Below are 25,709 nucleotides of genomic sequence, written 5' to 3'. Positions count from 1 at the left end.
AAAAGCCTTTATATAAGGAGATGATTCAGTCTGGAGACCAAGGAAACCTGGGGAAGATGACGTAGGGGCAGGCCTGAAGTCGCGACAGTAACTTACTTCATAGAAGGCCGCCAAGCCAACACAAGCAAGGAAAGTAGCTCCAATGACTAGGAAGGACAAAAACATTTTCCTCTGGAACCTCATGAAAGAGTGTTTCCCATCGACTCCCTGGTCAACTCAGTGAGGCTCGTTTCCGACTTCTGACCTGCGGCACGAATGTGTGGTGCTTTAAACCCTCAGGCCTGTGGGTGCTGATTTTCGTACCGCAGCCATTGAGACTAACAGGACACCATGTAGAAAGGCACTGAGAAAATATTCACGGTGTCAAGTCAAGAGACTCATGAAATTCTGAGATTTTAACAAGGCTATCAATTTAAAGTTTACTAACCAGATTCTTAGGTGATGTCAGAATTCCCCAGAGGCGAAAGGAAGGCCTTTGAGCCATGCACATCTAGCATACATGCCTCACATTGGAGGACGCCGGTAAGACCTCAGGAGATTAGAGAATGGGGAGTACTTAGTCAGAAGAGGGAGTTGTATTAACATATGAACATCTCACAGGATGGGCAGCACATCACCCCGTCACTCATGGCTAGCAAAGAACAGGACTCAAGAAAACTTCCGAGGATCTACTCAGACCAGACTTCCAGTTCTCTGGTTTTTTTTTTTTTTTTTTTTTTTTTTTTTTTGTTGTTGTTGTTTGTTTTTCAAGGTAGGGTTTCACTCTAGCTCAGGCTGACCTGGAATTCACTATTTAGTCTCAGGGTGGCCTTGAGCTCATGGTGATCCTCCTCTGCCTCCCCGTGCTGGGACTAAAGGTGTGCGCCACCACGCGCGGCTCAGTTCTGTGGTTTTAAACCATAAAACCTCTGTGTAGCTTCCACTGCATGGTAACTATGGGATCTTCTCTCACGTTTTCAGGGCCATAGACATTTTCTCCTTGGTTTGCCAAATGATTGCAAGGAAGCATGATGGAATAGTGATCTCCAGAGATGTCTTGCTAACCCGGCTCTCAACGTTTCCTTGTACTGAGTCACTGCCGTATTTTTAGATGACATAATTCCCTTCACAAACCAAGAGTAGAGCAAAATGAATACTGTGACTTGATAGTTAATGGTTTAATATCCACTGAAGAGATACAAGAAGAAGAAAAAAACAAACAAAGTTTGAATGTTGGAGTAGTGGAAGAATGTGAAGTAAATATTAAATTTAAGAATAGCCTTGGAATATGCTTGAACTCAGGGAGTAGAACAGCCATGATGCCCTTCCTGGCTGCCGCAGGAGCTTCCAGTTTTCCTTCCTCAGCCTCCCATCTCCCTGGGTAGACTTGCTGTGGTGACAGACGTGTGCCATTGCTATCTGTAATATCTGCTTGCACAGCAAGTGTTTCATCCCGTGGGCCATCTCATCAGCCCTACGGTGCCGGCTTTTAAAGCACAGATGGTGACCAGACAACCTATAATTCACCCAGTGGTTTCCAAGATGGGGATGATACCTATTTTTCATCTTTACCCCTGCATCTGAACACAAGAATTCTATAAATACAAGCAGTTATCTAAGGAATACTGTATACCCTTAACCTGCATAATTAGAAGGAGCTCTGCCTGGGGTATCAACTTGGAATTATGCTCAGAAGTAAATAAAGTCACAGAGATTCAATGGAACCGCATTGTGCAGGGCGGTCAGCACGTGAAGGGCAGCAAGTAAGTACACTGTAGGCAGAGCAGGTAGCCGTCGGGCCTCAGGCTGTGCTATAGACTGTGTAACTTGAGGCAAGATACTTAATTTTTATGAATTTAATTACACTAACCTTCAAATGATAATAATAATCATAACTGCTTCCTTGGGCTATTTTGAGAAAAAAAAACACATATATTTGACACATATAAAAGTGCTCAGTGCAGAACTTAGAAAATATTAAATGCTCAATAAATGGCAGCTCTTTCAGATGACCTTGAGGCCAATAAGAATATGAATAGAAATACTTCATTAAAATATCATTCCAGCTTCACAAGTAATGACTGAAGGGGAAAACTAATCAGGCATAGTGAATATGAGGCTGGTTACTGAGGACAATTTTATGCACAATACATTCAAATTTTAGTTGTGATGAAAACAACTTGCACATATCTTGAACAGCAAGTGGATCAAAGAATATGGAAAAAACAAAACAAAACATGAAACAACAACAGACCATCTTTTCTTCTAGCCCCATCCACACGCTTTGGTGTGCGCTCATCTGACTCAGCGCTTGCCTTCTCTTGCCTCTCCCTGAGTTTTCCACCCTGAAGCCACTCCCTTGCTTTAAAACACTCAGGTGGTTTCCCACCACACTTAAATACAAGGCAAACTTCTTACTCTAGATGACAGTGTTGAACACCCTGGCTCCTTCCTCACTCCGTGACTTTATCTGCCTTCAGTCTTCAGTTGCCAGGCTCCAGCTGTGCGGGTTCTTTCCCTGTGGACCAAACATCTTAGCTCATTCTGCCTCACATCTTCCACATGAGCTGCTCTTTGCTTAGGATGCACTTTCTCCTAAACCAAACGCGAGCCTCTGTCCTTTTCATTCTGATCTCAGAGACAACATGGGCTGCAAGAGAGGATGACCACATAGTCTCAAAGTATTCACTCACTCATTCTTTATCAACTTAAGTTGGTTCGCTACATAGTATTATCTCTTATTATTGTTGTTGTTGTTGTTGTTTGAGGTAGGGTTTCACTCTAGCTCAGACTGACCTGGAATTCACTATGTATTCTCAGGGTGGCCTCGAACTCATAGTAATCCTCCTACCTCTGCCTCCCAAGTGCTGGGATTAAAGGCATGTGCCACCATACCCGGCAGCATTTCATTTTTTATGATCATTTTTGTTTGTTTGCTGTTTTCGTTTTCTTTTTTTCTAAGGCAAGTTCAATAGACTGGCCTTTTTTATGTGAGAGAGCGAGAGGGAGAGAGAATTGGTGTGCCAGCGCCTCCAGCTACTACAGTCAAAGTTCAGATGCATGTGCCCCTTTGAGCGCGTGTGCAGCCTTGTACCCCTGTGTCACTTGGTGCATCTGGCTTACATAGGACCGGGAGAGCCAAACATGAGTCATTAGGCTTCACAGGCAATCGCTTTAACCACTAAGTCATCTCTCCAGCCCTGTTTGCTGGTTTTTATTTATTGTATGCATATGTATATAATCACTAGCTTCCCCATTCCATTGGAAGGAAGGAAATTTCATAAGCATAAAACTTAATTTTATTCAGTGTTGGGTCTCTTTTTACCAAGATAGCATCCAACCTGACAAATGAATGATCATACTTGTGGTTTACATGACACGTCCCCTGTAGCTGCATGTGTTCTGAATACCTGGTCCCCAGAGTCATTTATACCAAGAACTTCTGCTGGAAATATCTCTACATGTTTGTATGTGTACAACTATACCAATGAAGACACGTGGGAAGAAGGGAGCCCAGCATGCACTACCTCTTCGGTGTCCCCGTGAGACTCCGTCTCCCAGCGGGAAATCCACCAGCAAAATTCACAATCAACAGCCAAGACAAAGCCAGAAGCATGACGCCAGAGACACCCATCTATACAGTCAAGAAACACCCCACACCATTCTGAAAATTGTATAGATGTATGCCATCCAGAAATAATTTTCAATGAAATGTCAAATTACAGAAGAGAATCATCTGAGCATACACCAGTCAAACCCTTCAGACATCAATTGTTCTTTTTTTCTTTAACTCATGAGATGCACAGCATTTAGGAGAGCCACCCACGGAACAGAGAGGTACGTGGAAGGCGGAACTGCGAACCCACTCTCTAGTATAGGAAGGTGGCGTACTTACAGCAGGGTGTCCTGAGCAGTAGGTGTAGCTGGCATGGGATTGGTAGTGCAAGCTTGCTCTTGGAAAGGAGCATGTGTTCCAAGCTGGCTGGCCGCTGTTCCACTGGGTACTGAAGCCAGGGCTCATGGTCATGCGTGACTTACTGGTTTGATAGGCTCGCGCCGCAGGACTGGACTGTCAAGAGGGAATAAAGGCAGTGAAAAGATCGCTCTCTAGAAACCAAGCTCCACGGCAGCCTGCGTTCTCATGTGTGGGCATGGCGGGAGGCTCAGCTGGCCACAGGGAAATAAATGGCTGTTGGCTTCTGAGGAAGCATTAGATACTGTTCTGATTAAGATAAAAATGTTTTCCCCCCATTATAATTTTGGCTGGATCACTGAAGCACAAAGCCTCGTTGAAATTGATCTCGTCAAAAACAGCCATATTTTTTTTTTCTAGTTGTACCATGCAACTCCATCCTTCAGAAATGAGTGATGCCTTTGTAATGATAACAGCACTGATCCTTTGGATTATGAAAACGCCTTTCATCACAGTGGTCACCTTAGGCATTTATTCACCATTAGCCTCATTTCAATGCAGTAAACCAAAACAAAAGTTAATTTATGAGGATTAGACTGAGACACAGATTGGAGCCCAATTCTAAATGGTCATCATATTGTGTGGGTCTATTGCTCTTCTGGGGAGACCCTGGCAGGAGTCTGGATGTCCTCCAACAAGTCACCATTCCATTGCCTTGAGGGAGCAACATGCTGAAGCATTTGCAATCACCATTTACCCCCAACCTGCTTGATCCAGGGAATTGAAAAGGGATGAGTGTTAAAATATTAATTGGCCTGATGTCAAGTAGATTCAGTTATTTGTAACTGTACATAGGCTGGAATTTACTGAAAACAAAACTTGCTTGTGTCTTCAATCCTCCTTTGTCCTCAGATGGCCACAGCATAGAAGCCATGTAACAGTTTCTTTTCAGAGAACCCTTTCTGTCATCAAATTGCAAGAGCCACTTATCCCAGTAGCACAGCAACTTCCACAATAAATTCTATTTATAAATCCATGGGCACATGCCAACCCAATCAGTGGGAAAATGTGCTAATCGCATAGCTATTATATTCTGGAAACCTGGTGGGGAAGAAACTTTCATCCAAGGTTGTATGTTTCCATTGGCTAGGTTCTGATATCATTAGATACCCAGGAGGACAGCTTTTTTTTTTTTTTTTGGAGAACAGATTTTAGCGTCTAAAGAAACCATATCTCCACCATTCAGTCATTCCAGGCAGGCACGTTCTTCTACAAAGAGCTCATAACTACTTAGAAAAGAAAAATAAAACTTAAATCCACAGTAGTTAACAATTTGAAATATTTAAACACAAACCAGAAAAACATAGCCTCGTGAGGTAGCCAGCTTGATCTGGTTGGCTGTCATATTCCATTCATGCATCTACATGGTAACTATGCAAATGGTCCACGAGGGTCAAAACTCAATGAGATGTGCCTATACAGCAATCAGCATACACCACTGGACAGCCAGAGCACAAGCACGTGACAGGGAAGTCACCATGGACTTTTAAAGAAAATAGGACATTTGTGGGGCTTGAGCAACGGGTCAGTGGAAAAGTGCTGTGCACAAGCCTAAGGACCCCAGCACCCATGTGACAGGTCAAGGCGTGGCGGTGTGCAACTCCAGCCCAATGCCGAGCTGCGAAAGCAGAGGCAAGGAATCACTGGGGCTTGCCTGCACGAGTCCCTCTCTCAAAGAACCAGCCAGGGAGAAACTGTGGAAGGCTCACGACACCAAGCGCTGGTCTCCATGGGCACGTGTTTATGTCCATATACACACATATGTATACACACGTATACACGAACATGCATGCATACATCTATGTGCACCACACACACAAAGATCTGTCAATTAATTAAAAACAGAACACCTGTGCTTGATTTATAAGCAGGGAAACTGTATGAATGTAAATACTCTCGCTCTCCGTACTCCGTGTAAGTCACGGTGCAGGAGAGATAAGCCCACCACTGGGCTTCCCTGGAGCCCCAACTGAGCCTCTCTCCCCGCTCTGTACCCATGCTCACTGCCACCAATCACTCTCTCATTAACTCAGCTGATCTTGTAAGTACCTTCTTCAAGACTGTGCCTCCCATGGTTAGGTTCTTTTTAAGTATTTTATGTATTTATTTATTTACGGTAGGGGGAGAGAGAAGAAAGAGGAGGAGGAGGCAGATAGAGTGAGAATGGGTGTGCCGAGGCCTTTTGCCATGGCAAGTGAACTCCAGACACACGCACCACCTTTGTGCTTCTGGCTTACGTGGATAATGGGGAATCGGTTTTGGGTCTTTAGGCTCCGCAGGCAAGTGCTTTAACTGCTAAGCCATCTCTCCAGGCCATTGTTAGGTTCTTGTCTGCTTTCACATTCACATGGGACAGGGAGGAGTATAAACACCGTTGTCTCAGCTATGTGCCACATGCTGTCTCTCTGTAACTGCAGTCACAGTGGCCTTCCTCTTGCACATCTTCCTCCACGTTTGCAAAGTTCAAGCTGCGTCTCCTGCTTGGCTCTGTTTCCCAACACCACTGGCTTATCCCCTTGATCTGAAGCCCCCATAGGACCCACACAGCACTACTGAAACAGGTGGGCATGGGCTTATGTGTTTTGTATGCAGCCATATATGTAATTTGTTATAGGTTGTTCCATATATGTATATATTATATGTGATATATAGCCTATAAAATATATGATAGTATATATGTATATATTTACATATATGTACACACATATATGTCTATGTACATATACACAGACACACATATACACTCATATGCATATATATATATTCACAAGAACTGAAAAATAATTAGCATTTTTTGTTTATTTCCGTCATTCAAGCTTGTATCTTTCTATCTTTCAATCTGTCTCTCTATGTGATATATAGACATACGTAGACACCCACACATCAGCACTGGGGTTAAGATGTCATATTGTACCATCACCTTCCCCATCTCTGTGGAATCTCACTGCTTGTTATACTGTTGGCCCTTCTCAATACAATCCTTTCCCTTAGTCTCCTTGTTGCTGATCTTGTCTCACTTCTTGCTGCTCTTTTACATTTTTTCTTCTTAAATTAGGTCATTTTTCATGGCTTAGACATCTATCTTGTGTTCTAAACCTTTGTATCATTTCTCCTCTGTGATCACACTCACAGCTGTGGCTTCAGTATTATTTCTCAGGTGATGACTCCCATGTAGAGCTGAGCAGTGATTCACACCTGAGAATTCCAGCCCCAAGGTTTTAGTTATCTGCTAGATAAGTATACATGACCACCCACCACTCAAAGGCAACCACAATTTAAATTATTGTGAAAGAAAATACAATAGCCTGGCTACAAAATTTTACCTTAACATACCATAATATATAGTTTAAGGTTATGACTATATTTAGAAACTAAATATATTGAAGTCTTAGAAAATAAAATTTGCTTCCAACCTCATTGGTCATTGTCATCAAACACAACTGAGTAATTTTTATAGTTTTTGTATTGTTTTGTTCTTTGTATTCCTATTACTACCTAATGTTAAGATTTTCTTCAGTTTCATTAAAGCTACTAACATTCAAACCTTCTTCTTCTTCCTCCTCCTCCTCTTCTTTTTTTTTTTTTTTTTTTTTTTTTTAAGTAGAGTCTTGCTCTAGTCCAGGTTGACCTGGAGTTTGATTATGCAGTCTCAGGCTAGCCTCAAACTCACAGTGATCCTTCTTGGCCTCCCGAGTGCTAAGATTAAAGGCATATGCCACCATGACTGGTGGGTTGGGGGGCAAGAGGGATAGAGAGAGAAATAGAGGGGGAGAGAGATCATGGGAAAATGAATGAATGGGTGCACCAGGGCCTCTAGCTGCTGCAAACAAACTCCAGATGCATGTATCACTTTCTGCACCTGGCTTTACACGGATACTGGAAAATTGAACTAATTTCTTTATGCTTTGCAGGTAAGCACCTTAATCACTCAGAAATCTCTCCAGATTAGAAACTTCCATTCTGTAAATATATATATACATATAGATATGTATATCTATACACTTCTAAGTAAGGAGAGAGAGATGCAAACAAACTCCAGATGCATGTGCCACTTTGTGCATCTGGATTTACATGGGCATGGGGATTGAACCCAGGCTGACAGTCTCCAAAAGCAAGCACTTTTAGCCACTGAGCCATCCCCTCAGCTCCAAATAGCCTTCCATCTAAAGTCTTTATAGACTCTCCACATAAACACTAGGATCAGACTCTTTAAAAGCATGCTTTTGTGCTTCCTATAGTTTTAAAATGTTGAGTTTCGGGCTGGGGAGATGGCTTTGCAGTTAAGCACTTGCCTGTGAAGCCTAAGGACCTTGGTTCGAGGCTCGATTCCCCGGGACCCACATTAGCCAGATGCACAAGGGGGCGTATGTGTCTGGAGTTCGTTTGCAGTGGCTGAAGGCCCTGGCATGCCCATTTTTTCTCTCTCTATCTATCTGCCTCTCTCTCTCTCTCTCTCTCTCTCTGTTGCTCTGAAATAAAAAAATAAAAATAAACAAAAACATTTTTTTTTTTTTAGTTAAGTTTCCACCATCTTAGTTTCTCACTGGAGATTGTAGTCTAACTTTATCTTAACTGACATTGTGAAGGTCATGAGTTTTCTGTGAAATAATATGTGCTGCTAAATGATTGACTCTGGCTATCTCTGTGTCTGTCACAGAACACCAGACGTCACATCCTTCCTTGTGCATGAAAGAAAGCGTTCAAAGACACATGTCAATTTGACTTAATTATCACACCCTTGACGACTCAAAAGACAACATGCCAAAGAAGACTATAGGATGGTCAATCAGCAGACTGGCAAGATATTCAAGATCATTGATCACCAGGGGCATTGAAGAATAGCCATCACAGCACACCCATTCAAACTAGAATGGCTAAAACTAAAAACACCAACAACATTAAACCTTGCTGAGTTCTTGTCAGCCTGAAATATCCACATGCTTCTGGGGCAATTTGCTCTCTTCGCTAAGCCACCTCCCCAGCCTATGTCTTAATTCTATTCTATCAAAGAAAATCATATTTGTTTTGGTAAACCAGTAGAATAGATGAGATTTCAATGGTCACAAAGGGTGGAAATAGGTTGGAATCTGGAAGGCCAGTGATGCAAAATTCCTATTTTTCTAGCCTCTGTAATTGGCTGATCTGAGTTCCACTCTCTTTTTCTCCCCTTGGCACACACAGTCCTGAGCAATGCCCAGGAGTTTCTAAGAGCCCAAAGGCAGGGAGCCAGAGGCAGAGCAGCGATGCCTAACCAACCCCAGAGTCACCAAGGCTTGCAGCTCTGCCCAGTGTCTGCCAAGGGATCATGAGGTCAGGGCTGTTGGAGAATAAAGAATGGGGTACCACACAAAAGGGCTCTCTTTCATGCTTAGAAATTACAGCACTCAGGAGACAGCTGCCGTTCTATCTCCTTACTCAGCAGTAGCAGGAAGGAAGACAGGGAGGACTAGAAGGAAAAGACACTCAGAAAAATAAAGCAGGAGCTGGGGAGCTGGCTAAATGGGTAGAGTGCTTGTCAAGTGTGCCCGGGTTCATGCTGTGGCTCCCAACCCTGCGTAAATTGGGCATGGTGATACATGCCTGTAATCTCTTCAGCTGGGAGGTAGATCCAAGAGGATCTTGAGTACAGGGTCATCCTTAGCTACAGAGGATATTTGAGGACAATTTTGGATGATATGAGACCCTGTTAAAATATAGGAAAAAGCTGGAGAGATGGCTGAGCAGTTGAGACACATGCCTGTGAAGCCCAAGGACCCAGGTTCGATTCTCCAGGTCCCATGTAAGCCAATCCACATGGTAGTGCATGCATCTGGAGTTTGTTTGCAGTGTCTAGAGGTCCTGACACACCCATTCTCTCTCTCTCCCTCTAATAAATAAATAAATAAAGGTAAAAATAAATCTTAAAAAATAGAGAAGATAAACTAAAATATTGCTTAGTGTTTAATAACATGCCATGTACAAGCCTAAGGGCTCCAGAAGACCTGAGATATCACCTGAGTTAAATCTCTGGGACCCACATAAAGAGCTGAGCATGACCACACATGTCTGTAATCTCAACCCTGTGGGGAGCAGAGAACAGAGAAACACTTGAGCTTGCAAAACACACACTCATGCATGCACACTCACACACACACACAGAGAGAGAGAGAGAGAGAGAGAGAGAGAGAGAGAGAGAGAGAGAGAGAATGAGCAAACCTCAGAATCAGTAAGAGATTCCAGCTCAAGTAAGGAGTAGAAAAGCAAAGGGAGTGACACCTGATGTTCCCCTCCAGCCACCACAGGTGAGTACATTCCACCCCATGAGCACAACACCCAAATACACATCACACCCCGGGAGATGTGCATGCAAGAAAGACAAAAGGAAAGAAGGCAGTCGGGGAGGGGGAAGGGAAACAAAGAAAGATGGAAGAAAGAAAAAAAGGAGAAAAGAAGAAAAAGCGGAAAGGAAGGAAGGAAGGAGGGCATAAGAAAGAAGGGAGCCACCAGCTATTCAGACTCTGAGGACCATCTGACTGAGGGCTGCAGAGGAACGTCAGTGTGCACATGCGTGCAGCCCACTTGTTGTTAATATTAGCAACTGCACACACACAATCCACTTCCTATTAGAGACTATCCCAAATGCTTGCTGTCTTCCTTGCAGTGACTCATGTGTTCTCTGTTGCAATATTAGGGGAGCTTTACTATTTTTATGTATAGGTGATAAGTCAGGAAACTGAGGCAGAAAGAAATTAAGGAAATTAAAGCACAACATCCTTTATCTACTAAGCTCTTGCCTTGGGATTAAAATCAGGAAGGGACTCAAATCCATCTCTTAAATATTCTAAGGCTCTAACTTTGGGGCAGGGGACTTTTTTCCTAAAACAGATTCTAAGACATCACCAGGCTTGATTTTTTTTTTTTTTTTTCCAAAATCGTTTGGCTTGCTGAGGGAGGAGGAGGAGAGAGGTAATCATCTAAAGCAAGCAGAAAAGAAGAAATAGAGAGACTGGGAACTAAAAAAAAAAAAAAAAGCAATACTAACTGTGTTGTTGAGGTCTATGCTGCACTAAGTTTTGCTGAGACTTCTGGGAAATGTTCAGAATGCTACATGTATATAACACGTACATGTGTGGATATATTGCACGTGCAGCTATTACTGTTCAAAATGTTAGCAAACCTAAGAGCTCATCACTGAAGTAGAGGTAAAACACTCCAAGCCCAACCCAAATCTTGTGGAGGAGAGGATGGAGATATTGTAAGAGCCACAGGTGGGCTGGAAGGACGGCTTAGTGGTTAAGGTGTTTGTCTGCAAAGCCAAAGCCTGGTTTGATTCTCCCCGACCCACATAAGCCAGATACACAAGGGGGCACATATGTCTGGAGTACATTTGCAGTGCCTGGAGGCCCTGGTGTGCCCATTCTCTCTCTCTCTTTCTCTCTCTCTGCCTCGTTCTCTCTCTTAAACAAACAAACAAACAAACAAACAAACAAATAAAATATAACAAGAAAAAAATAAAAAAGAACCACAGGTTGGGGCATCATACCCAGAGGCACTGCCTCTCCCCAATAACTGACTGCTGCTCCCAGAATGTGTGACCCACAACCCCATGGGGAACAACAGCAACCCCACTGAGGAGGGCCCCCAGCAGAATGGGGGCAAGGAGGAGGGAAATGCTGGTACCAACACATGATGTATCCATACAAAGTATGTTCTTAATAAAAATAAAATAGAATAAAATTAAATTAAAAACTAACAAGACAAACAAAAAAAAGTTAGCAACGTTACCTAAACCTTTGTATTATTCTTCCAAACATGCATTGCTGTTTTCGCATCGCTCCAATGAACTTCCTGTGGGAGACTTAGAAGACACTTCTGTCTGTCTATACACATTCATCTGTGCACACGGATAAACATACATACCCATGTAGACCCACACATACCCACACACACATACACACCCATGTACACGCATATACACACATACATAAACACTCACATACACACGCACACACAGCCACTTACACACATGCACACACACGCATATCCTCCCACACAAAGGCTTCAAGCACTAACAATGAGGTTTTTGATAAGCCAATGTTATTAACATGGAGTTCACAGAGAGCTGAATGATTTCCTGTGTGTGTTTATTTCCCCTACTGCCAATGAGGAAGTCAGTCTACAAAAGAACAGTTTCTACCCATCAACTCTCAGAGTTTCAATAGGTTATTTTCTCAGATCCCTCCCCACCCGACGCCCCAAGGAAAGGATCCCTGCTGTGTCCTTTATGAGATTTCACTTATAACCAGCTGAATAAGGAGCCTGAATGGACAGAAGGGCCCATACCAAACCCCATTGCACCCCATGTGGGACAAGTGGTTAATTTGTTCATTTACAAAGGCCTTACACACACACTGCTCCTATGGCTCCTAGGAAGCTTCCTTCAAACAAATTCTTTGAAAAGGACCTAAGTTATGACAGTGAGAATCAAGGAAACTGCACAAGGAAATTTGGTTGAAATTCTTAGGTTCTTCTCACATTCTGACACCCCAAAGAACAGAAAACCTTACTCTCTTTTCCTTAACACATGCACCTCTGTGACGTCTTTCAAATGTGAGTCCCTGGCTTGCTCTCAGCAGACTGACTTTCATGTAGAAAGGGAGCTTGCTTGCTTGTTTTCTCTCTCCCTCCCTCTCTCTCTCTCTCTTTCTCTTTCTTTCCTTCATTTCTTCCTCTCTCTTCTTTAAAAATAAATTGCTAGTGTTGCTCCCCTGACACAAGAGCTATCTTTAGGGCTTTCCCAACATTCCTTACTTTAAAACATACAAGCATAAAGTGACCTTTCCTTACCAAAGGCTCCTTATATGTAAAAAGTTATAAAATATGTTGCAAGTTGGCCCATAATTCTATTGTAATTCTGTGACTTTAGTGACTTAAAGAGTGGAATGTGGGTCTGGGAGATGTCTCACTGGGTAGTATTTGACGTACAAGCATAAGGACCGGTGTTCAATCCCCCAGGACCCACGTCAAAAGCTGGGTATGGTCATGAATGCCTGTGATTCTAAGTGAAGTGGAGGAAGGAGGATTTCTGGGACTCACGAGTCAGCCAGTCTAACACAAACAACAACAACAACAACGCAACAGTTCTAGGATCAGTGAGCGATTCTGTCTCAGGAAAATAACACAGAAAAGTGGCAGAGGAAGGTCTCAGATGTCTTCCTCTGGCCTCTCTCTGTATGTGCCTGGCATGTGCCCATCTGTACACACAGGTGCACATACCACATGTGCACACACATCGCACATGCTGAGCACACACAGTGGAACCTTTCCGTAGAGCTGTTCTGAGCCCTGGTGAGCCATGCTGTGCATCTGCAGCCACCACTGAAATGCCCTTCATTAACAAGGTCATGTTTGCCAGTTGACAGCCTGCATCTGGACGGACCAGTCACTCTCCTCCTCATCCTCATCGACCAGATGCTCTCCCCGACCTGGGAGTGCCTTGGAACAGAGCGCAGGGTGGCTCAGGGCGCTACTACCTGTGAGCGATTTGAAGAATGGGGTCCCGGAGAGGAGTAACAGTCCCCGGCACGCATGTGAATGGTCACGCTCACTCCCTCACACTCAGCTTGGAAACAGGTAGCTATCATGGAGATGCAGATAGATCACATTGGATTTAAATGGATTTTGGATTGATTTCTTCTTAGGTGAGGCGGAGTAAGTCGCTTTCTCATTCTGTATTCGCCTCACATCTGAAAAATCCCTGGCTCACTGTTCTACAGTGGAAGTTAAAGTAGAAATAATAATAATAAAAAAAGCATGTGATGTCTGTCACTGAGATATGTCATAAAGCCATATTGAGAAAGAGAAACAGTGGGGTAAAGTGGTCCCCTGCACAGACTCAGAAACGACAGCATGATCCAGAAGGGCTCTGCAAGCCCCTGCCCTCCCCACCTTGCAGCTCTGACAGCGTCCCATCCCCTCCTGTGTCTCTTCCCTTGCCTGTGTACTCTGACTAACAGAAGTTACCCAACATCACTGGTGATGAAGTTAAATAAATTAAAAGTCAATAGTGTGTCCTATACTCAGTAACTGGTACTAAAATTGTGAAATTTGAAAAATAAAACGACAGCTATTTTTCATCTTGTGAACAATAAAAATAAAACCTTGAGAACTATTTTTTTTTTCTTTTGGAGGTAGGGTCTCAGTCTAGCCCAGGCTGACTTGCAATTTACTATGTAGTCTCAGGGTGGCCTCGAACTTGTGGCTATCCTCCTACTTCTCTGCCTCCTGAATGCTGGGATTAAAGACATGCACTACTGTGCTCAGCCCTTGAGGACTAAAATTTATGAAAGCCTCCTCTCCTCATCTTCCTTTTATTTTTCCTTTCTATTGTCCTTCCTTCCTGGAAAGTGAAAAGAGAGAGAGAGAGAAGAAGAAGAAAGGGAAGGATGGAGGAAACAAGAAGAGAAAGAATGAAAGAAAGGAAGAAAGAAAGAAAGAAAGAAAGAAAGAGGAATGGAAAAAAAGGGAAAGTAAAAGAAAGAAAAGAAAGAGAGGACAAAGATGGGATAGGAAAGGAGAAAAGAAAATCAACTGGCACAGGCTCATTCCTTTACATCTGAGTAAGTGACTCCAGAACTTAGTCTTTTCTCCTCCTCTCCGGCGAGCTCCCGGCTCAGTGCATGCTCAATGAGCCCAGCGCGTCACAGCTCCGGCTCACAGAACATCCCCAGATGTGACTTGCAGCCCCAGAGTGACTGAGACTGGAATGGGCTGATTCCCCAAAATGAAATGAAATGAAGCCTATAAAAATGACAATAAGATGAATGGAAAACGATCCTTACAAGTCCCGTGAATGGCTTAACATGTAGAGGTTAGCTACTTTACCTGCAGAAATGCCTTTACCACACCGACTAGTTGCTGGCCAGGAATCCTCAGAAAGAAGGAATCCAGTGCGGGCGGCGGGACATGAAGATGGTGGTGGGTGGGGATTACTGTCAATTGTGGATATGTGTCAAGGTTATCAATTAAAAAAAATGGGTTTTTTTTGGTGGTGGTGGGGGTTTGAAGCAGGTTCTCATTCTAACCCAGACTGACCTGGAATTCTCTATGTAGTCTCAGAGTGGCCTTGAACTCATGGTGATCCTCCTACCTATGACTCCCAAGTGCTAGGATTAAAGGTGTGAGCCGCCATGCCCAGCTAAAAGAAGTTTCATAAAAGGAACCCTCTCTCTGCTAGGCGTCCCACATCCAGTAAGCAGTGCCACACACGAATCCTCTAGAATCCTCTAGAGTCCTCTAGAATCCTCTAGAACTGCCCCCACTTGCTCAATGAGCACTTTTTGAGGAACTACAGGCATGAGCCAGGCACAGTGTCAAGAGAAACCCTGTCCTCACCGAGAGTGAAAACTAACAAGGAAAGCAAACATTTGGGAAACACAAAAATGGGAGGTGTTGGGCATAGCTTTGAGTCTGAAGGTGGGATGCTCTTTTCCGGAAGTTCAGAAGTGTTCACTGATGGGGGCGGTGGAGGTAGCTCAGAGAATGAAGTGTTTGCTTCCCATGCAACGGGATCTGAATTTGACCCCCAGGACCTGTGTAAAAATGACAGTGTGGATGTGTCTATAATCCCAGCACTGAGGCGGCAGAGCCAGACCGGCTCCTGAAGCTTCCCAACCAGCTAGTCTAGCCTAGTTGGTGAAGTCTAGACCAATGGGAGGCCTGGTCTCAAAAAGACATGGGCAGAGTTCCTGAGAGTGGTACCTGAGGTTGTTCTCTGGCCTCCAAGGGCACATGCACACACATGCAGAAGCAAATATACACATATGAGTACACACACATATTTAAAAAGGAAGTTATCAGTAATGGAAGCCATGCAAATGGATGGAATTGAGAAAGCAGGAAGCTTAAGGCTATCCAGCAAGTTATTAAGGTGATGAGCTGATTTAATTAGGCCTGATGTCCAAAAAAATAATTAATTCCCATTGGCTAAAGACATAAGACATGTTTTTGTTTTAATGGAAAATTCTGTAAAATGGAAAAGTACTATGAGTAGTTGCCTTTGGTGCTAATATTATACCACTTATTGAATTCCTACTTCAAAGGGCACAGACCGCTGGAAGTTTTCCTTGGAAAGCAAACATTGTACTCTTTACAAGTCATGCAATTCATCGCATACTGAAAGATACTCAGGAGTGACAGAACTGAGGGTTCTTAGTCAGTGACCCACATCCTCCAGCAAGGGCCCATCTCCAACCTTCCCAAACAGTATCATCACCTGGGGACCAAGGGTTCCCACACACCAGCCTCTGGAGAACATTTACAGCAATAGATCTCTTTAGTGAGACATCACTCCAAGTCTATGAGCTCTGGAGAATCAGAGAGACAGGAATTGGCTCTTAGAAGAGCAGACAATGGAAATTTGCAATAGAAGGCGGATTCATTGCAAGATGTATGCATCTAACAGGTGTGTTTTGCTGCATACTACTGTTCAGAGTATGGCACACATGTCATGTATACACATGTACAATCACAGAGTGAATGAAAGACATATTAAGAAAGAGAACAAGGTTTTTAACCATTGCCTAACATTCTGTGGACATTATATAATCTATTCTCTCTAAATCCGTCCACAAGTCAGTGCTGAAGTAGTGCTGGGAATTGAGTTAGCAAATAGTGAAACAATTTCAAAAGTAAATATCTCAGGGCTGGAGACAGTTTGTGGATAAACCTCTTGCCAAAGAAGTATGAGGATGTGGGCTGGAGGGATGGCTTAGCAGTTAATGGCTTTGCCTGCAAAAGCCAAAGGACCCAGGTTCGATTCCCCAGGACCCATGTTAGCCAGATGCACAAGGGGAGCATGTGTCTGGAGTTCGTTTACAGTGGCTGGAGGCCCTGGTGCCCATTCTCTCTCTCTCTCTCTCCCTCACTATCTCTCTCTCTCTCTTTGTGTCAAATAAATAAATAAATGTAAAAAAAAAAAAATTAAAGAGCGTATGAGGACCTAAGTTTGTTTCCCCAACACCCATGAACATGCTAGGAACCTACCTTTAATCCCAGCACTCAGGAGGTGGAGACAGGGGACCCCTTGGTGCCTCTGGGTAGATAGAGGAGCTGAACTGCTGAGATCTCTGTTCCAATGAGTAAGTAAAGCAAATAAAGTAGAAAATGAATGAAGAGAACCCCAGAGAGAAGACTCTGGGTTCCATTTGTACACGCACACACGTGCATATTCACCTACACATAACAGAAGTAGTAGTAACAAAAAGGGTCAAAAAGATCCTTGGAACAAATGAGAGTAAGAGATGCTGTGTAAAGACCTGGAAGAATGATGCTTCCATCCGTCTGCTGGCTTGGTGTGTGAGAGCCAGCTGCTGGCTGTGATGGGACAACGCCATTACCAAGAAGTTTCGACGGTGGCTTCATCAGAGTGTTTTGTGGCAACTGCCTGAGGAACACCTTTCTAATTCTCTAACCCCACTCCAGTCCTCACCAACCTGTGTACGCTCGGCTGACCTAGTGAGGGAAGGAAGGAGTTGGCAGGAAAAGCATTTATTCATCAAGCACACCAGTGACCAGAGGAAGGCAAGCCAATGACGGGCCCACTTATAGAAGAACATCAGCATTGGGGTCTCAAAGACCACGCCGACTTAGCCAAGAGTGGTGGCATGTACCTGGAGTCCCAAATATTACTGATAACAGGAACACGATGGAGCCAAACTTTAATACTATCCTAGATGGCAAAGCAAGATCCTATCTCAGAAATAAAGTCAAGGGGCTATGGTGATTGATCCATGAATGACGTCCTCGCTGCACAAGCATGGGAGCCTGAGGTTGGACTCCCCGATCCCACGTAAAAGCCAGTGGTGGTAGTCCTAGGGTCTGCGCACTCAGCAAGCGCAGGAGGAGAAGGAAGTGGAGACGGGTCAGAAATCCTGGCGAAGGCAGCGTGGTGAATGACGAAAGCCCCCACTTCAGAGTAGGAGCAAGGCAAGGGCCCCCAAAGTTGTCCTTTGACCTCCACAGATGCGCCATGCACGCCTGCATGCATGTGTGCACGTGTGCGTGCACACACACACTTCAGACACACACATACACACACCGAAAATAAAATAACTAGCGCAACAGCTACAGACAGTCACGGGATGCCTGGAATTCAAATCAGGGAGCTTTTGAGCAGAAATCTGCCTCAGAAATAAAGTAGCACTTGTTTGTCTGCTGGAGTCAACCCCAAAGCAGCATTTTGGGGATGCGTCAGTCACTGCACACACAGCAGATGGTGTCTCAGGCAGCGAGGAGGGAATCTGGCAGAAAAGAAGCTAAGAGAGAGCGAGGAACTGTCAGATCTTGGAGCCGCATAGAGACATCCAGGAAAAGGGCCTCCGAGATGCCTAGAAACACACACAACACATCGCTTTTGAAGTTGCTGTGTGAGTCACAAAGATGGATGGGGATTATCTGAGTCTTCCTCGTCAGAAAACTGCCAGGTCTGCAAAGTGGTTTCCAGACTACACATCGGTAAGCCTCCTGGCGAGAAGCCTTGATTTATTACATTGATTTTGAAGATTTTTATTGCATCCTCTTCTTTGGGATAACTAAGTAGATACAGCAAAATAGGCTTTATAGTTATAAAAGAAAAACATATGTGCCCTAATTAAAGAAACAAATCTCCCATCTCCTGTCACATAGGATGTTCCAAATTACAGAACCAAATACGCAGCATTCAAAACCATGAAGAATTCACATGAATCATAGTTAAGATTAGGTGGAGCGTGCAAGTTTGTTTGTGTAAGTTGAAATGTTAAGCCTTTCAAAAAGAGGCATGTAGTTAGTCTAACTGAAGCATTATGAAGAAATGTAGATATTATATGAATCTTGATATTGTGATTTCTTCCAGGAACTTCCACATAGAAAGAGGTACAACAAAGAGGTACAACACACAACAATCACTCTCAGCTCTCAAGGCGATGACTGGGAACTGGGAACTAACTTAGTGTCCAAAAGTGTTTCCTAAATGCCTCTCAACATTATACATATTGGGTTTTTTTTTTTTTTTAGCAAAATGAGGAAGTTTAGCTGAAACTTTACGCAAAAAGCAACCGCTTAGGGGAATGACAACAGTTCTGTGGTGGCCTTCCAGGTCTCCCCAACCTCAGTTGATCTCCATCCACTCGGTCCCACCCACAGAGCCCTGCTGATCCTTCGCAGGGCCTAGCCTGCTCTTGCTTCAGACACAGAACTCCAAGTTCTTTCATCATGGATGGGGAGGGTGGGTAGAAACCGAATTCCTCCACAAATTTCATAGCTGAATTTTTTTCTCTGTGTGTACATGTGCTGTGTGTATATGTGTACGTGCGTGCGTACCAGTGTGTGCATTCATGTGGAGGCCAGAGGTCAGCACTGGGAATTACCCTCAGTTCCCCCCACCTTATTTGATGAGACAGGGCCCCTCACTTTGTTGGCTAGTCTAGCTGGCCTGTGTGGCCCAGACGTTCCCGGCCTCCATCTCCCCAGTGCTGAGATTGCAGGTACACATCACAATGCCCAGCAGCTGATGCAGTTGCTGGGGACCTGAACTCAGGTCCTTATGCTTGAGCAGGGAGTGCTTTATCCACAAAGCCATCGCCCCTTCCCAGCTTCCCTGACTGAGTTTAAATGCCACTTGCCAGATAGGCTTCCCTGTGCTGACTTACCCAAAGGGATGCCAGGCACATTCAACTCAGGCAGCATCTATCCTGTATCCTGTGTGGTATGAAGAATCCCCAGTCACCTTTCCCGTTCCCGCCCGATATGGCACATGTCCCAGATAATCACAAGGAATGAAACTATGATGGATTTGACTGCCCCAGTTGGGTTACAAAGCGCAGTTGAATTCATGTCTGGGCTTGATCTACTTCTTTAAATCCGGGTCTACGGGTCAGAGGAAGAAAAAGGCAGAGCTTTGAAGCAGCAGAGAGAGTCTCCTGCCGGGCTTGAAGAGTCATCTGCTGTTCTACACGGGGGAGCACGTGACGGACGGCTCACGATGATGGGCAGATTCTTGGTGCAGAGGGCAGCTTGCTGGTAGACAGCTGGCAAGGAAGCAGGGGTGTCGTCCTCCAGGATAGGAGCTGACTGCAGCGAACAGGCAGAAAGAGCTTGGGAGAGGTCCCCAAGCCTTAGCTGAGACTGCAGCCTTGGGTGACGCCGTGACGTCAGCCACATGACATGCTGGCTGTGCTAACCCAGACTCCTTACCAAAGCCTAACGCTCCTCATCTGGGTGAGCTATATTTCAAGCTGCTGGGTGAATGAGCATGTGTCCCACAAAACAACATGCACATGGCCTTCTAACCTTTGTTTGCAAAGCACTCAATGTGGCATGTTATCTACTAACTTCCCTTTATTAACATGAATTATTGTGAATATTTATTTTGCTAACTCCTCTTACTAAGAGGCAGGATTTCATGAAGCCGTGTATTTGGGGAGGGGGTTGTTCTTCACGACATAGTCCCGCTTCCTGAAATGGTGACTGCAAAAAGAATGGACTCTTACTGAATGCTTATCGGAAGAGTAAAGGAAACTTGGCCCTTGAGGAGGGAGTGGGCGTGCTTGTTTCACAGAATGGGAGGGCAGGATGAGAGACATGGCCCAGCAGATAAGACCACGGGCCGCACAAGCATTAGAGCCTGAGAGAGCTTGATCTACTCAGAGCTCAACTTACAAGCCCTGTGTAAACAGCTGGGTGTGGACACGCATGTTTGTCATGAAACCAGAGAATTGCTGGGGCTAACGAAAATGGCAGCTCCAGATGCAGTGAAAGACTGTCTCAAGGAGGTACGTGGACAAGGTACCCGCTGGTCTCTGGCCTCTGTGTGTGTGGGCATGGGGCACTTGTAACTGCACACATACATGCGTATATACCGCACACACATGCATACCTCTCATACCACCCATTCACAAGCAAAGAAAGAATGGAAAGGCATGGCTGGGAAGATGGCCCAGTAGATAGCGGATTCTGGGCAAGTGTGAGCACCTGAGTCCAGACGCCCAGAACTCATGTAAAGCTGGGCACTGTAGCGCTGGCTCCTGCCGTCCTAACGTGCCTACAAGAAGGGAAGGAGGCAAACGCAGGAGAGTCCACTGGAGTGGCAGGTAAGGGTACAGAAAGGTGCCCTACCACCCGGTGCGTGAGGAAAGGCAGCACAATGCCTTCTCCCCCCTCCAGCAACCACACCTCGGTAGCTAACACATGGGCCGACACATACAGCTGTAAAGGCATGAAGTGTGACTCGGGCACTGGGAGAGCCATTTACTAATCTGTGTGCTGTCCTAAGGGACTAAGTTCTTCTGGGTTGCAATCCACGGGCGAACGAGGAAGGATGAGTAATGACTTCCATGACAACAGCACTCATGCCAATAGCAAAGAACAGACAGACCCGAAACATTAGAGTATATAGAACGTTATAGAACTACCTTCAATTTTAATATTTTTCTTATTATTTAAAAAAAAAATTTATGTATGTTTATTCACAAGCAGAGAGAAAGAGAGAGAGAGAGAGAGAGGAGAGAGACAGAACGGGTGTGCCAAGACCTGTAGCTGCTGCAAACGAACTCCAGATCCATGGGACACTTTGTACCTCTGGCTTTGTGTGGGTAACAGAGAATCAAACCAGAGTCGTTAGGCTTTACAGGCAAGTGTCTTAACTGCTGTGCAATCTCTCCAGCCCCCTTATTATTATTTTTTGCTTGTTATTTTTCTTTCTTTTACTTTTTAATTGAGAATTTTAATATATGAACATACTGTAATTTGACCATATTTTCCTCATATTTACCTCTTTTGTGCTCTCTCCTCTGCTCCAATTGTGCTGAACACCTTTCTCTAGCTATTGACTTACCTGTTATCTTTATTATCATCCACCTATCAACTATCTAGCCTCAATCTATCTATCTACCTATCATATATCTACCTAACATCTATCAGCTATTTTTCTATCATACATCTATCATTTAACATATCAATCCATCTACCTACCTACCTATTTACCCCCAATCAATGTATTTGTCATCTACCTATCGTCTGTCTGTCTACCTTCCTATCATAGCCATAGCTGGTGCTGGGAAGGGAACTGGGGCTCGTGCATGTTTTGCAAGTGCCATTTTACAGAGCACATCTTAGTTTAGAGATGGCTTTAGACCAGAGGTTCTCAACGTGTAGTCCCTGACAAGCCGCAGTAGCATCATCTTGAAACTGTTTAAGAAGGAACAGTTCTTCTGTGTTGATGTCTGACGCCATTTGTTCTCCTCCACTGTCTACGTCAAATGTTGAAGGGCCCAAGATGGTGCGGGTCTTGTGGAGGTAGCGACATCCATTCTGAGTTCCTGAGGAGTCCTGTGTTAGCTTTCTATCCATTAGCATTTTCTCCCTAAGATTCAGCAGTGCTTTTCACCAATATGTGAAGTCTCAATGGTATGTCATTACAGGTCAAACCTTTGTTTTACTTGCTGTTTGTTGTTGTTTACTGGACACTCATGCCCCGCCCCATTTCCCTGTAGCTAACTTGGAACTGATCCAGTTCCGGCGAGTCAGGCACAACAGGAAGCGTGCTGAAGGCACCAGGGCTCCCTATTCAAGGACAGCGATGCTGTCTTAGACTTCATGCTCCTGCTTTTAGGTGCAGGTGCCTAGAGATGAGGCCATCAAAGGGCAGGAGAGGAAACCACAACATGTGAGAATGCCTAAGAAATATCAAGAATCTGGGAATGTGGATGCATTTACAGTTTGGTTATAAAATGGCCCCAACAGATGCAAGTGTTTGAACACTTGCTCTAAAGCCTGGTGCTACTGTTTTGGGAATTTTTGGAATCTCTGGGAAGAAGTGCGACCATGCTAGAAGAAGTGGATCTTTGAGTGACAGCCTTAGGGTACATATCCGGGCCCCATTTCCTGTTCCATTTAGGATTGCTGATCTTCAGAGATGTGAGCAAGCAGCTGCCATAATCCCCCATCACCACAAAGCTGCCTTCTGCCAGGCCTACCCTGCCGTGATGGCACCTGCCTTCAGTGTTCTGTAAATGAAATGTCAAACATCTGCATTGTTGGAGCCACACTTGGTGGCTCTCAGCCAGATGTCCGCAGCACACATACTTTGTGATACTGTGTGGTAGCTAAAGAGAAGCAGATAAATCTATTGAAATGCTCATAACTCCTGAAAATTTGTATATAGAGATATTCATATGTTGTGAAGAGATTTATGAAGTGTATAGACCTTAAAAAAAATCACTGTTTTTACAAATGCCTAAAGAAATGTCTGAAAGAGTAGGCACTGAACTGACTACATTCATGTTGGCAGAGGAAAGTTGGAGGTGCAGATTATCACAAGTTAAGTATTATTATGTCATTTTTGTATGACCAGAAGTAGTTAAAAGCAAGGTGATCTAAATTAATATTTAAAATAAATAATAAAGTACTAAGGTATGTTTTCATTTTTTACCTTGAAACCCTACCAACAATGCATTCAACATCAAACTTTTTAACAGTCACAGATGCAATTGGTTTTTAGCAACTGTTCATATTTCTAGGGCCTAGAGGGTGTAGTTTATAGATTGCATATTTAGACATTCTCAACTGTCCTGTGGAAAATAGACTTATTCATACTATATACGCAAGAATACTAGGAAATGCCTGTCCTCACCATTTGTAAATGTTTGACAATAGATGTGCACACACACACACACATACACACACACACAAAGGGGTTTATTTCTCCACAGATGTTACCATGGAAGGTCATATGTTGTCTTATTGTTGTGACATGTGCATTGTGAAAGAGAAGTCTAACATTTCCTTAACCTAGAAATACTCTCCCACAAATGGCAGCACACAGGACTTTCCAGAACCTTCTGTCAGAAGACAGTGTGACGGCACAGATTAGGGAAACATTATCTGGTCATTACACTGTTGAAGACATTAGTCGTGATTCTTTTGTCAGAATAATAGTGAAGCTAAACAGACATGAGCAGAAAGACCAGAGGAAAAAGAGTAAAAACGAGATTCCAGTGGGATAGTAAGTAAGGCCAGACAATTACTTTGTGAAAATGTAAGAAGCTTAAGTTTATGTGGAGAGGACTATGCACACTTTCTGGAATCCTTTGCCTCTGGGCCAAGGACTTGATATGTATGAGCCAAAGGTTGTTCTGGGTGTTGGTTTGCAGCGAAAAGCTGCAGAGACACAGGGCCTGCTCTGCAGTTAACATGTGGTTAATGCAAACAATATGTTACATTAGAGTGTGGAGAAAACAATAGTATTGAATGAGCAAGGTAAGAGAAGTGGTCCAGAGTGGGGCTCATTAACACTGTCAAGGAGGAAATAGGAAAAGAGATGCTATAGGGATTGGATGGATCAAGAGATAGTGTGAACAGTCATGTTCAAGGACTGGAAAGACATCGTGCATGATTGGTGAACATATGAGAAGGAGGCATGATGCGGTCAGTGTGCGCTGGCCATTCAAAGGAAGGTACATTCCTGTTTTCAGATGATGGGAGGTACAGTGACATGGCAAGACATAAATGCTGAAAATTAATTCTAAAATTAAATGTGACTTTGTGGAGGGGAAATGGGAGGAAAAAAATTAAGATGAGCAGGTTTTCTAAGAAGTGATTGGTATGTCTTAAGCAATGAGGAAAGGTCTTCATGAACCCAGGCATACAACAGGTACCTGTGAAATATTTGGTGAATTTAATTATCTGAATCCCTATCATGTTCATGTTCAAGCAAGGAAGGGAGATAAGGAGAAGGACAGAGAAATGAAAAGCAGATGTAGAAAAGACATACAAGGGGAATTATCCAGTTCTGGTTACATGTTGCCTATATGAATAGAGGTTAGACATTTGGGAGAGTCAAATCTACATCTTCTCTCAGTAGATGCCATCTTCTATCTTAAGTTCCATGTTTTCTTCTAATATTTTTCCCTTAGTAACTTTCATCATTATTACCAGATTTCCAAAATAGATAAATATTTTGAAATTTTCCATTTTATTAATTCTTCCCACATTCATAAAATTCATAAAGACCTACCTGTTCTGAAAAGAACTCTAGCTATTCTTTCTTTTTAATTTGTGGGGTTCTGTGGTTCTGACAAGCTTCAAACGTCATTGGAAAGGCAGGCAGTTAAATGTTTGTATCAGGGTTCTATAAAATTCTAAGTAGATATAAAACAGAAGATGACTAGAAATATAAGTGATACTGTACCTGAAAACTCCCACTCTTTCCTCATGACCAGAAGAAGCTATACAGGTAAAAGAAAGGGAGAATGAGAAAGAGAGAGAGAGAGAGAAAGAATGGGTTCTGAGCATTTTATAAAAAGTCATCATGACCTAGCTCATGGAAAGTTCTGAAATAAGGGAAACAAAGGGTGTGCTGTGAATCATGCAACACTCAAAGGACACACTCTCTTTCTCCCCAAAAGGCAATGGTTAAACTAATTGCAAAGAACTCCGGGTCTTGCACTGGGATTAAATATTCATAGAACTCCATTTATGTGCCGCATTTAGAAGTTAAGAGACTTTAAGAAGCCTCCTGCATTCCCAATAGTCAGCTAATCCATTAGAAATGCGATACCCTCAGCAGCCCAGTCACAGAGGGAGCCAGCCCATGGAGCCAGCTGAGCTAGGGAGCTTTCGCAAGAACTTCACAAGGGGAGGGGAGCTTGAAGACGCTAAGTCATTTTGGAAGCAAATGTCAGTCCATTATCCCTAATGCAGTTTGTCACCAGGCAGTTTTATGAGAGACAGGGGCACACTG

At 43.8% G+C, this 25,709-nt stretch overlaps 1 protein-coding gene across 2 annotated transcripts in view; it reads right to left on the bottom strand.

Annotated features, from left to right (window-relative positions):
• Positions 1–25,709, bottom strand: part of Rbms3 (RNA binding motif single stranded interacting protein 3) — a 1,479,068-nt gene that overhangs the window by 865,762 nt on the left and 587,597 nt on the right. For both annotated transcript variants that reach the window (XM_045136303.1, XM_004662088.3), the window contains one exon: positions 3,875–4,048. In XM_045136303.1, coding sequence (XP_044992238.1) covers positions 3,875–4,006 — 132 coding nt within the window. In that variant the 5' untranslated portion in view covers positions 4,007–4,048. The remainder of the gene's footprint in view (positions 1–3,874; positions 4,049–25,709) is intronic.

The sequence above is a fragment of the Jaculus jaculus genome, chromosome 17 (assembly GCF_020740685.1).
Source record: "Jaculus jaculus isolate mJacJac1 chromosome 17, mJacJac1.mat.Y.cur, whole genome shotgun sequence".
Taxonomy (NCBI): Eukaryota; Metazoa; Chordata; class Mammalia; order Rodentia; family Dipodidae; genus Jaculus; species Jaculus jaculus.
The sequence above is the reverse complement of the archived record's forward strand: the minus strand, read 5'-3'. Positions and strand labels throughout refer to the sequence as shown.